This window comes from Poecilia latipinna, unplaced genomic scaffold (assembly GCF_001443285.1).
Source record: "Poecilia latipinna isolate Pla-1442-1.1 unplaced genomic scaffold, P_latipinna-1.0 Scaffold827, whole genome shotgun sequence".
In the NCBI taxonomy this organism is placed as follows: Eukaryota; Metazoa; Chordata; class Actinopteri; order Cyprinodontiformes; family Poeciliidae; genus Poecilia; species Poecilia latipinna.
Genome location: NW_015113443.1, coordinates 43,659 through 56,371, shown reverse-complemented (window position 1 = coordinate 56,371; position 12,713 = coordinate 43,659). Strand labels below are relative to the sequence as shown.

Here is a 12,713-nt window from a genome sequence, read left to right as displayed (position 1 = left end):
TTTAAAACCTAAAAAAAGGAAAATTTTAAAAAACACAAAAAAAATTTTTTTTTTTTTTTTTTTTTTTTTTTTAATTCGTGTAACATTTTCAGCTCTAAAGTTTTATTTGACCGACAGGAGAGTGAAAACAATCTCTTCAGGTTGTAATGGTTGAATATTCCTGAACACCTGAGTATGTTTCCATCAAAACATAAAGATCAACTCCAGTTCCTACATTTGTTTTTCTCCCAGACTTTGCTGTAATTGGCTACATACAATAAATAACACATTTTGATGACAAATTGTCTAAGACATTGTTGCTATGCGATTCTCAATTTGAGACCATTTTATTTATTGATAATGGCATAATAATAAATGTTCATCCTCCCAAAAACTAGTAAAATTTTATTTTGTAAAAAACACTCCACACTGGAACAGGAAGACGTTTTGAATGTCCAGAACAAAACTCAGAGATAAAATCCTCACACGGCCAAAGTGGATTATGAAGTTACTCTTTATAAATCCCCAGAATGGGGATGCGATTCATCAATTAATAGTGACTTCATGATGCTGCCACCACCGTGCTTCATCATGGAGTGTTATACTCAGGGACATGTTGATTGTTAGTTTTTGCCACCGATTGCGTTTTGCATCTACAACATGTCCAGTTTAGTTCTGTATTCTCTATAAACTGCTTTGTGTTGCTGTCACATCAAGTCCTGATGAGATAAAGTGTAGTCTGTGGTTATAACCCTCCACAACATGCAGACTTTAAAGCTGAGTCAGCACATTGCTGCAGCCACTAACGAGCGGCCCGCGTTGTGTCCTTGATCCTCCACTCAGAGAGTCCAAGAATCACCCCGAGTTCACTCAGATGGGCCCCGGCCCGCTGGCTGGCGGCCTGACGCCCAGCATGATGACGCCCAGCCTCATGACCCCCAACCTCATGGTCACAGGAGGGGCTGCTCTGGCAGGGGCAGGGCGGTGGCCTCCCGACCCCTCCACCCTGACCTCTCACCCCTGGATGCCCCGGCCCGGAGCCCCTCCAGTCTGGCTCTCCGGCTCTCCATACGGTATGTGATGCAATTTGCTAACTGTTGCAGCAACATTTTCCAAACCTTCAGATGTCCTGTGGCTCCTTTGCACAAAATCAAAATGAGCGTTGAGCTTTAATCCGATTTTGATTTGATGGGTCGTTATGGAGCCTTGAAAAGTGTGGAAACGTGTTGAATTTTCATCCCCATCGTTCATCTGGGAGATTAAAATCCTTCAAAAAGTTTGAGCTTCAATGAGGCGTTTCCGAGGTTTAGAAAGTGCTTGATTTTCAAACTGCACAGTTTGATATTAAAGTTAAATTAAAGGACTAAATTTGGAGGAAAAAAAACACATTTTCTTACACCTAAGAAAACGACACACACTTTTTTCTCACTGTCTGAAGTTAAATCAGATTAAGCTTTTCCTGTTTTAAGTCAGTGAAAATTAGCAGAATCATTTCTATTTGCTAAATGCCACAAAATGTAGCAAAAACATTTTTTAGAGATTTTTTGTGTAACATTTTTTTGCATATCGTGTTTAAGGAGGAAGGTCATTTACAGCAACATGATTTGTTGGGATTGTTTCAATGTAGAGGATGTTTATTATTCCTAATGGCTCAATGACTTACTGATCTTTCTAATTGAAATAAAGGTTGACTTATATATTTTTTTTTACGTTAAAACGTTATTCGATTTTTTTTTTTGCTGTTAAATGAATGTTTTGTTCTCAAACTAATCATGAGACATTTCAAAACATAAAACTTAGTTTTATTTTAATTAACATTATGAATAATAAATGACATCACATAACAGTGAATTCAAAGTTTAAGTTCATTTGTGTTGTTTTATCTCCAAACTTTGAAAATGCGCCTTAAAAATACCTGAAAAGTTTTTTTGTTTTTTTAATCTTCCTGTGGGAGAGGGGTGCGAACCCTGAGCCTGTCATCATGGTCCAAAACGTGCTCTCCATGCTCACAACATGGCTGCCTCTGATTGGTGCATGGGAGGAGGGGGGCGTGGTCAGGCGGTCTGCCCATCAGCAGGCGCTGTGGGTGTTTTTCTGGGGGGGTTGTTGCCTCAGACATTCCTGATCTTTTCTGGACATTCCAGACTCGCTGCTGCTCCTCCATCGTCATCCTGAAATAACAGCACCGGGACGCACAGCCACTTACTTATGTAAGCGTTCGTTCACCATCTGATGGCACTAAACAGAGAGACACATGCTCGCCCAGAGCTCCCTCAGGGGGGTTTCTGTCTAGACTCGGAGGGCTAAAAACAACAAGATGTGCCTCAGAGTGGAGAAGAAAAAAATAAATACTCGCTCAGTTCTTTAAATCAGTTCTTTAAATTCAGTTTGTTTTGTTGTTTCTTCTTCTTTCATTCAGGCCTGGGTCCCTCCCCGCTCCATCAGACCCTCCCCCCGGGCTACCCACCCTCCCTGCCGGGCTCCATGCCTCCTCCCTACCAGTTCGCCAGGGACCCGCAGTCTGGCCAGCTAATCGTCATCCCTACTGAACACCTGCCACATTACGGTACGAAAGCTGCCGCCCGTCTCCGAGAGCGCTCCAGCATATGACGGCGCGATTGCACAACACGCCGGCGGCTCCTGGAATCTGACAGGAGAGCGCCGAGACACGCTGGAAACAAGAAGGTTTTTCCTCCTGGGGCAAAACAAAACGAATATCCCGTAGAAGACTGTTAGATTTCCCACATGTTCGTACTTCTGCCATTTAAACGTGTAAATACTGAACTCGTTCAGGAAATGTTTGGCTTCACATATTGATCAGTTTCATGCTTTTTAAGAAGTTAAGATTTTTATGAAAAAGTTGGGCTTAGAGATGAAAGCAGGAGGCGTTCAAATCGTTCAAACATCTTATGATCTTTTCAAGGAGAACTTGTGGTTCCTGCGAAATCTAGTAAGGAGTCGGGTTTGATTTTAGGATTTTCAAGGGCTTTGTATGGAAAAAGTGAGCAAGGAAAAATGTTTATTTCCAGGCTTTATTTAATTTTTCATCATCTAAATGTTGTTTTCTCCTCTGTGTCCTCTCTTCTTTATGGAGAAGTTCATTCCTCTGTGTATTTATTATCCCTTTTCCCTCCTTTCTCTCTTGTGGCCAGACTCTCTCCCATCCTTGGTCTTCTTTCTTTTTTGAAGAAATCCTTCCTTCATCCTTCCTTACTTTCTTTCTGCCTTCCTTTTCTCTGTCTTCGCTACAACGTATTCCTCCACAGGTTTAACTCTCTTAAACCAATCTTTTCCACCAAAAAGTGGGAAAATTGATCTTCCTTATCTATTTAGTTTTTTTAATGTGTCTTGATTTGAGCTGAACAAGAAAATGTAACATGGTTCTCTAGAGGGAGAGTAAAAATCAGAGCAGGTTCTCCAGGAAGTACTAAATAGATCACAGCATTTTCTTAATTTATGCTCATATTGAACAAACACTTCAGCTAAACTCATTCAGCAGATTGTCTTACCCACTTAGCTTTCAGCATTTGTGCAAATGTCTCTAAAGTTAACAGCGATCGGGCTTCTCAAAGTTTGCCGTGTTTCTCCGTGGCGCAGCAGGAGGCGACGTGCTGGAGCGCGGAGCCCCGGTGTGGCCGAGCGTGTACGGGCCGAGCAGCTCGCTGCAGCACGCGGCGCAGCTGCAGCTGCTCTCCCAGCATCAGATGCTGCGGCAGCAGGAGCTGTTCATGATCCAGCAGCACACGGCGCAGGTCCTGGAGCTGCAGAGGAACGCGCAGATCGTCGTAAGTGCAGCGTGCGTCTGCTTGCAGGAAACGTGCGTCTTTGCGCACCAAAGCGAAGTCTGTGACGGCGCACATACACACACACACATGTCAGAAATGTCTCCTCCGCTCTGTCCCAGGAGCGCCTGAAGGCCAGCGAGCACCGGCCGGAGATCGAAGACAAAGTCGACAAGCGGAACGCCGACCCAAAAACCCGACCCTCCTCCATATCCTCGCCGTCGCCCTCACCTGTGCTGCATCCTCGCAAGCCCCCTCCCCCCTCCCGATCCCCGACGCCGTCCACGTCCTCCCTCACCCCTCTGCCTCCGACCCCCTCCCCGGTGACCACCCTCAAGTCAGAGGAGGGAGGACACAGAGTCCTGTCTCACGCGCCGAAGCTCCTGCCTCACCCGACGTCTCCGCGCTCGGCCTCCCCGCCGCCGTCCTCGCCGCGGCGGCCCAAACAGGAGGAGGGCGAGGCGGGTGTGAGGGAGCAGAGGAAAAAGTCGACCTCTGCATCCTTTGAAGGCATCTACTCTGGTAAGCACCTGTACCGCTGAAACATGGCTGCCAGATATTAGGGAAATGGGTGACGACGTTTTAATGACTTTGACTCCTGGGGACAGTTTGGATTTAAAACAAAAAGAGAAATCTTCTTATGAAACTTGCTTTTGTTTTTAGTTCTTATTCTTATTATATAATTTAAGTCAGATTTCTTAATTGCTTGTGGTGTTGCTGTTCATAGTTTTGCTTATTTTACCAAAACAGGTCTCTCTCTCTCTAGTAAATTAGATTTTGGATCTCAATGAGAAAACTCAAATAAAGGTCATATAAAGAGTCTGAATGCCACAATTTAAGATTTAACCAGTTCAGGTCAAACTGTTAAACCTGGACACGCCTCGGTGAATAACATCTAAACTCGGGTTAATTATTGCTCTGAATATGTTGTTTTTTAGCAAATAGCCTTTTGAGTCTGTATACTCCTGTTAACGATTAATTGATTGCTAAATTAGTCGGCAGTTATTCAGTAAGCGATTCGTCACAATTAATCATGTCAGCCAAAACCCAAACTGGTTTGTTGTTAAAGATCTGACATATTGATGTTAGAAGGATTTATTTAGTTGCAGAGACAAACTTTGCCACTAATAATCAAAGATACGCTAAAGGAATGCTACGTTATTACATTTTAGACAATAAAATGTTTATTTTCTTATCCAAAAAAGGAATTGAATTATTTGTTTACTTGAATCATTTCATGAAATTCTAAAATTGTATGAAAAAAGGCTTAAATGGTTAAATGTAAAAATCAATGAATCGGCAAAAATAATCAGTTAATCGTCAAAGCAATCGATTAATTGTCAGAAATGATCGATTAATCAACCAGTTACTGTAATAATTGTTAGTTGCAGCACTAATCTGACCCTATATAACTTTGACACTAAAATAATCTACAGTAAATGTCAAGCGCCGGCTCTCCCATCTACTTCCTAAAACTCCATAGAAAAGTGAATTCAGATGCATCAAATAAAATATGTACTGTATCTTTAAGTCTTCATAACCTTCTGACCAGATCTGTAGTTTCACAACCAAAACATGAAGAGTTTTCAGGTCTGTAGATGTGCTGATGATGTGATTGTGTTTTGCTTTGCCTCTGTTGCAGACCTGTCTCCACGTTACCCTTACCAATCCATCACTGCGCCGTTCGGATCCTTCCCGCCTTATCACGTCCCGGCATCGGCAGCCGAAAACCCAGAGGCACATCGATCCTGCTCTCCTGCTGCCGCTGATCCTTTAGCTTCGTCTCACCACCACTCCAGGCTTTTGGATGCAGAGATCAAGCCCCAGAGCCTGGAGCCCCCGAAGGCGGGGTCTTTCCTTAAACGGGAGCCCTGCGAGGAGCACCCTCAGCCGGATTTGAGCCGCACCACCGACCGGGCCGCCGAGGATGACGAGGTGGACAGGCAAGCCCCAAAAACTCCCAGTCCTCCCATTCCACCAGGTGAAAACCAGCGAGAAGTGGGGAAGGAAGAAAAGAACGACGGCGAGATTAAAACGGAAACATCGACTAACGCCTGTCAGGCGGTGAAGGCTTCACCTCCCGCTCCTGCAGAAGACGAGCCCAAACCAGAACTTATCCAGGAAGCAGAGCTGGCACCATATCACCAATCCATCTCTGCTGAGTCAGACAATCAAGAAGCGCCTCAGTTGTGCGTGTCATCAGACCAGACGGCCGTGTGCGAACAGGAGCCGCCCGACGATGCATCCGACTCCTTCCCTCCCTGCTTGGAGGAAAGTACCTGCGAACCTCCCGTCCTCATCAGCTCAGAGGACCCCATGGGGGGCATGCTGGCCCTGCTGACGGCCAGCGAGTTGGCCCAAGCCCGGCCCAGAACCCCACCCACCCTGACTCTCGAAGGCCAGGTGGAGGACCCCACCTTTGCCTCCGCCTGCAGCAGCGCCGCCGCTCTGGAGATGGTGGCTCTGGAAGGCATGGCCCTCCTCAGCCAGATGGCTCAAAACGAGGCGGAGCTCGTTTTCCACACGCAAGGTAAGCGGTCGCCATCGACACTCTGAATGTGGAGACGCAACAATCAGTCCACTAGAAAGCAGATGATTTCACTTCATTGGCAGCTCAAATACTTAATAAACTGCTTTATTGCTTTATTTTGGCAAAGAGACCAAATTAACTAACATGTTGTTGAAATTGGCGAGGAAATTGTTTCTGCTAATATAAAACAGGTTAACAGATAAATTTAAACCTTTTGAGCCCACAATTTATTAAACATGCTGGAATAACAATAATATAAAAAGTCAAAGTATTTACAGGGTGTCTTTAAATGTTTTAAATTTTACAAATAAGGCATTTGTAAAATGCCTTATTTTACAAATAAAATAAGGCATAAATTTGTCACAATATTTGTAAATTGGCCTTAAATACGTTAATCATAGTGCTTAAATTTTCATGTGACATGACTTTTTAATCTCATATTCTATGTAGTTTATTTTTTGTGAGACTTTCTTGTCAGGCAAAATCTTGAGTCACACGCAGACGTCTTCGTTACATTCTGGGACTCAATGCGTTTGATGTTGCCGCTAATTAGCTGCTAACATAAACTCGCAAGCTAGCTAGCTTCTTTGAGTCCATCATTGGTCAGTGTACATTTTTTGGCTCAACAATGTTTGTCTTTGCCACCGGCTCATTTTTCCAACCCATTCAATGATGCGTCATTGTGGGCATAAAAGCTTGGCAATGCTGTATAAAATATGCAATTTTCTTTTGTGTATTTTGTCATGATGCAGGTCTTAAATTTCATCCATAATGGTCTTAAAATGTCTTACATTTTAATTGGTGAAACCTGTGGAAACTAGTTTAAATTATGTATTTGAACATGTTTTAAATCGACCAGGAAGAAACCTGGTCGGTTCATCTCAACGTCATTCTGTCGGGTTTCTTCTTCTCTTCCTCTAATATTCCAATGTTGTGTGCTTTTTCCTCCCAGATCTCACATTAGACAGTCTGGACTGTCTTCTTGAAGCGAGCAGACACGTTCTACTGGAGGCAATAGAAAAGCAGTCCCACATCGATCTGCCAAGAACTCTGGACCCCGACAAGAAGTACAGCTGGAGGCAGAGGAAGGAAGAGCCGGTAAGACGAAGAATCAGGAATGCGAGTCGGTCAACGAAGCCTCGGCGGCGGGACCCTCATGTTTGCCTCTTGTGTTTCGCTGCAGCTGTACAGCAAGATGGCGGTGGACATGCTGGATGCCGTGGAGGTGGAATACCGCGTCCGCCTGGCCGAGTTGCAGAAGACGTACAAGGAGAAGCAAAGGGAGATGAGCAAACTGCAGCGGCGCAGGGACAAGAGGTCAGCGCTTATGCTAAGAGAACCTTAAGACGAATTAATCACGGTGCTTGACACCCTGCGCCGTAACTTAGATCTAACTTTCTTCTGGTCAACGTCAGAGAGAGGCAGCAGCAGGAGGATGAGAGGAGGAGTCTGACCAGGCGTGGCAGAGGAAGACCCAGGAAAAGGAAACATCTGCCCACACCTACCAAACAGGACAGCAGGCCTGGAAAGTGAGGGGGTTCACTTTTTTTTTTACATTTCACTCAGTTACACCATTTTTGCTGCTTGCTTGAAAGTGTGTATCCGTCTGCCAGGGCGGGTCGAACAGTGCAATACTCTGAGGACTCTGAAGCCGGGGATGGACAGAGGAAGAGGTTCCGACTGTCCAGAGACAACGAGGACACAGAAACCGGAACTGGAGGAGAGAAGAAGAAGAAAAGGAAGAAGAAGAGCTGGAACGACCAGGAGCCGTCCAGCGCTCACGTTCTCGAGGTAGGTCACCCGAGATTCAGCAGAGTCTGCGGAGCATTGTTCTGGTTAGTGACCCATCTGGTGGCGTTTGTAGGTCATGAAAGCGAAGCGCGGTCACCTGTGTGAGCAGGAGCAGCTGGCCTCCGACCTCGACAGGGCGCTGTCGCTCTCGCAGCTCGGCTCCCTCGGTGGCCCTCGCAAGCTCGCCTCAGGCTCCAGGTCGGACAAGTCAAAGGGCCGATGCTCGGAAAGCGGGCTGAAGGAGCGAGGCGCTCACTCCTCCGTCAAAGCCGGGAAGCTCAAGATGGCCGCCAAAGCTTCAGCTGCCGAGACCGTCCGAAAGGTGAAAGGTCAGAAGAAGTCCATGTTTTCTCCGGTGAGATCGGAGATCAGCAGCTGCTCCAACAGTGAGTACCTGGAGAGGAAGCAGATGTGGTTGATTCACAAAATGTCTTCTGCAGAGATGCCTGGATTTAACGGCGCTTTGATGGCACGTTTTCTCACGCTGCAGACAAACTTCACTGATGATGATAGAACGGGGTTACAGGGGCAGGAGCCCAGGGCCCAAAGAAAACTGAGCATGTTTTACAAATATTACACCTTATATTAAAGTCATGGGCTCATTTCGGATGTTATTTAATTTTTTTTATGAATATTTATAAATTGAAAATACACTCATATTTGAAATTATCTTTATGGGACCAATATGGACATTTTAAACTGACCGTCCATCAAAAAATGTGTAGGTCTAGAATAGGGCACTAAACTGACTCCAGCCCAGGGGCCCTTATCATTCTAGATCCAGCCCTGCCAACACAGTGATGCATCAAAAACCGTAGACTTGATGAGGTTAATATCTAGTTTCTATCGACTTTATCAAGTCTTCTTATTGAGCGTTTTGTTAGTCCTTCATCCAAGCGATGTGTTTTTAGTCAAGCAGGCTTTACGTATGACTTTATTTTATTTTTACCTTCTCGGCCTCACGGATCGTTAACCGCACTCTCTCTGCCCCAGATTCAGACTCGGAGGAGCTCGTCTCTTCTCGAGGGGGCTGGGCTCTTCACTCGGGGACGCGTCCCCACGACGGCTTGTCCAGAAAGAGGCGCTCTGCGGCGTCGCCCACCTCCCTGCTGCCCAGCCAGAAATCGTCGAGGAAGAAACACAAGCACTTGTCCCTGCTGCTGGAGGAGGCGGGCCTCAGCTCCTCCTCCGACGACTCCTTCGACCAAGGTTACTGACCAAATCTTACAGCTTCACTGCCGAGTCAAGCGGTTGTGTGTCTGTGAGGCTAAGCTAGCTCCTGTCAGACTGTGCGTTAGCTGCACCATCCCTACCTCTCTCGCTGCTGGCTTTTTCCTGCAAAAGTTAGTTTTTTTTTACTTTGTTTTGCTTTTTCTGAAGAGTTTACCTATTTCTATGGAGATTTTTTATTGCCATAAGTGTTTTCTTTTGTAGCATTTGTACAAATCATGTGAATTGTGAGATCTTTTTTTTTTCCTCCCACAAAACTTGTATCGCAAGTTTGATATTTCTAAGCTTTATTAAAGGTGTTGATTTGATTGGTACAGATTGCAAAGTGCTGTGGTCCTTGTGTCCGCTTCATCTTGTTGTGTCTGTCTGTCCGGCTGCCACTGCACCTCACACATCCGTTAGAAGGCTCCATTTGTCAAATATCCCTTCGCTTCTCGAAGATTCGCTTGGAGAGCACGTCAGGAAGTTGAGCGTAGCGCTAGCTTAATTCCTGGGTTTTTCTTTTTGTCACCATAAGGCAGATTAGTGATACTTTCTGTTAAATGTTTCCAGGTGATGTGAACAGGGTTGAGATTTGAGGGATATTTGGACAATCGAGCTCCTCCTGTGTGTCTACTAAACCTTCAAATAACCCTTTTCCCTGCTCTCTCTCAGACACCTTGCTCTGTCCTCTCACTGTCCCCCTCTCATCCTTGACCCCCCGACCCCCACTTTATTTCCCTTCCCATGATGCTTTGAGTGTCTCTCAGCCTGTTCCATGTGCTTGTGCTGCCGCCGCTGCAACTTTACAGAGGCTTGGCCAGGACTAGCGCGGCCTTGAGCCTACACTACCTCGCTACGGCGACCCTACGCTGTGGCTAAGGCTTTGCTTTTAAAGCTAGTCTGCGCTAAGGCTCGGCCGCGCTCCCATCGCTGCCCCGCCCCGCCCTGCCTGAGGCCACACCCCTGTCGCCTGCTCTGTAAGTAGGAAGTGCCCCTCCCTCCATTTTTTTCATTGATTTTATTTATTGAACACTAACATGACGTGCGGAAATTGAGCTACATTCACAGAACTTTAACTTTTATCTTGTTTTTTTGGGGGGTTTTTTGTTTATTTTCTCGCGAATTTGAAGCTTTCCAAAGGTAGCCATGGTTACTTACCCACACTTCCCCAACGCTGACTCCTCTTGACTTAAAAGTTTAAAGGAGGGGCGTTACGTGTTGGAACGGAGGACGGTAACCATGGTGGCTCAAATCACATAGGAGCGTATTATTACCAAAGGGGCCTCACAGGGCTGTCCTCTCAGTGCCTGCTTGTTGCAAACGCCTGTCTGCTACCGTTGACACACTGTGGATTCACAGTACAGCAAAATTGGGCAATTTGCTCGAAAATAATGTAGTTGCCAAAAAAAAGAAAAATTCATACTGCTTGACTTTTTTATTTACATTTTGTCTTGTTGCAACCCACAAAATTCAATGTATTGATATGTAAATGTATAGACCAATACAAAGGAGCTCCTAACTGACTGAAATAAAAATTTCGACACACAAAAAATGAGTCTATGCTCGTGATACATGGTGGGGGAAGCATCATGCTGTGGGAAATTTTCTTAGCCACGCTAAGAAAAATGTAAAAAAAAATTGTAATATTAAGACTCATTATAACTTTATTCTCGTAATACTATTTGATGCTATGACTTCCTTCTCATACAAGCTTATTCTCATAATATTTTATTAGTACAACTTTATTTTAATTTTTTTTTTTTACCATGGCCCTAATATGTTGTTGTAATGCAAAACTGAAGTTGAATGTTTTTTCTTTTTTTTCTCTCTCTTTTAGAAATCAAAATCTGAAAATTGTTTATAGTCCAACTTTGCATTTTGGGTCTTTTATTTCGTAAAACTATATTTCACTGCAGCTACCAGAGTCTGACATTTGCACCCCGTTTTCTTTGCGTAATATCTGAAGCGCTCAGTCAAATTGATCAACGTTTAATTCTTGAACCACATTTTCAATTACACTCAGGTCTGGACTTTGACTGGGCCAATCCTAACATGCTATGAACTTAACTGTTCCAGTATAACTCTGGTTCTATGTTTATGGTTATTGTCCAGCTTGACAGCGTAACCTTCCATCTTCCCATCAACACTAACTAGTCCCTGCTGAGTAGAGCATCCCCACAGCATGATACTATCACCGCCATGCTTCACCATGGCGATGGTGTTTTGGTTTTATGTGACCAGAGGAATTACCACATAACAAACTAAATTCATTCAACGATGGTTTCATTATGACTATGATTTGATAGTCCATAACTAACAAATACTTTACATATTTAGATTGTTTAAGATTTGTAAAGCTTGGGGCTCCATGTGATGGTCTGTCGCATAAAATCTCAATAAAGTCATTTGATTTTTGTGGTTGTAACGGCGGGGAAATGTGTAAAAGGTGCATTCAGGGAGCATGAATAGATTTCAAAGTGTTTCATTTTAAACTGTAGTGAGAAAAAGAAGGAAAGAAAAATCCTGTTCAGAAACGGTTTTCCCAGTCTGCTCTGTGTTAATAATGCAACATTAAGCCTTCATGTACTGTGCATCCACCCTCACTGTTAACTCTCTAACCCCTGAGGAGAAGCTCCTCCTGCTCATCTGCTGCTCTGGACCTAACCGCTAACTTCCAGCAACACACAGCCTAACCAGCAGAATGCCACAGTGTGTGTCCGTCTCTGCCTCTCTCTGTGCTCTGCCGGGTTTGTCGGACTTTAAAAATGGAGGGTTTTTATTTTTCCTCCTTCACCCTCATTAATACAAAATCTCCAAGGCCAGGCTTTCGACTCACCTCCTACCCCCTCACACCCCCCCAGTCTTTGCAGATGTGTGTCTGGTTGTGTTGCTCACGCCTCGTGCATGGTGGTGGTTTTTCTCCAAGCTCTGTGTTTCTGTGCAGCTTTACGGCGTGAAGGGAGGCTGCAGTGCGTTTGGACCTTGTATCTTCACCTTCAGGAGTGTGTGTGTGTGTGTGTGAGAGAGAGAGTGACTTCATAGATGCATTGTTCTTGAGATCGCACCTAGTTTAGTTTAGTATATTCTCTGCATTTCGTAGTCTTTAGAAACAACACGAAGTGAGAGATGAATCCCAGACGGATGCTGCGAGCCGTCTCCATGCCTGCGCTCACAGCTTTCTCTCTCCCACACAGAGACCTCAGAGGATGAAGAAGAGGACGAGTCGGATTCGGACGACGATGAGGACGATGGCGGCTGTGAGGAGAGCGGACTGGGTCTGCTGGCCAGGTTTGCAGCCAGCGCCCTCCCCGTCAGCCCGCCCCCATTGAGCCTCCTCCATGACGGGAAACACTGCAGCAACAGGCAGAGCACGCTGGGTAAACCCAAACACACACAAACGATCCGAGTTCTGACTCGGA

General features: G+C 45.1%; 1 protein-coding gene across 5 annotated transcripts in view; it reads left to right on the top strand.

The window, feature by feature from the left end:
- Positions 1–12,713, top strand: part of tnrc18 (trinucleotide repeat containing 18) — a 62,590-nt gene that overhangs the window by 36,124 nt on the left and 13,753 nt on the right. For 4 of the 5 annotated variants that reach the window (XM_015047444.1, XM_015047449.1, XM_015047446.1 and 1 more), the window contains 12 exons: positions 823–1,052; positions 2,399–2,545; positions 3,577–3,764; positions 3,884–4,283; positions 5,404–6,291; positions 7,244–7,389; positions 7,475–7,608; positions 7,707–7,820; positions 7,905–8,082; positions 8,156–8,468; positions 9,076–9,291; positions 12,489–12,671. In XM_015047444.1, the coding sequence (XP_014902930.1) occupies positions 823–1,052; positions 2,399–2,545; positions 3,577–3,764; positions 3,884–4,283; positions 5,404–6,291; positions 7,244–7,389; positions 7,475–7,608; positions 7,707–7,820; positions 7,905–8,082; positions 8,156–8,468; positions 9,076–9,291; positions 12,489–12,671 (3,137 nt within the window). The remainder of the gene's footprint in view (positions 1–822; positions 1,053–2,398; positions 2,546–3,576; positions 3,765–3,883; positions 4,284–5,403; positions 6,292–7,243; positions 7,390–7,474; positions 7,609–7,706; positions 7,821–7,904; positions 8,083–8,155; positions 8,469–9,075; positions 9,292–12,488; positions 12,672–12,713) is intronic. The other variant, XM_015047447.1, reaches the window with a different exon arrangement.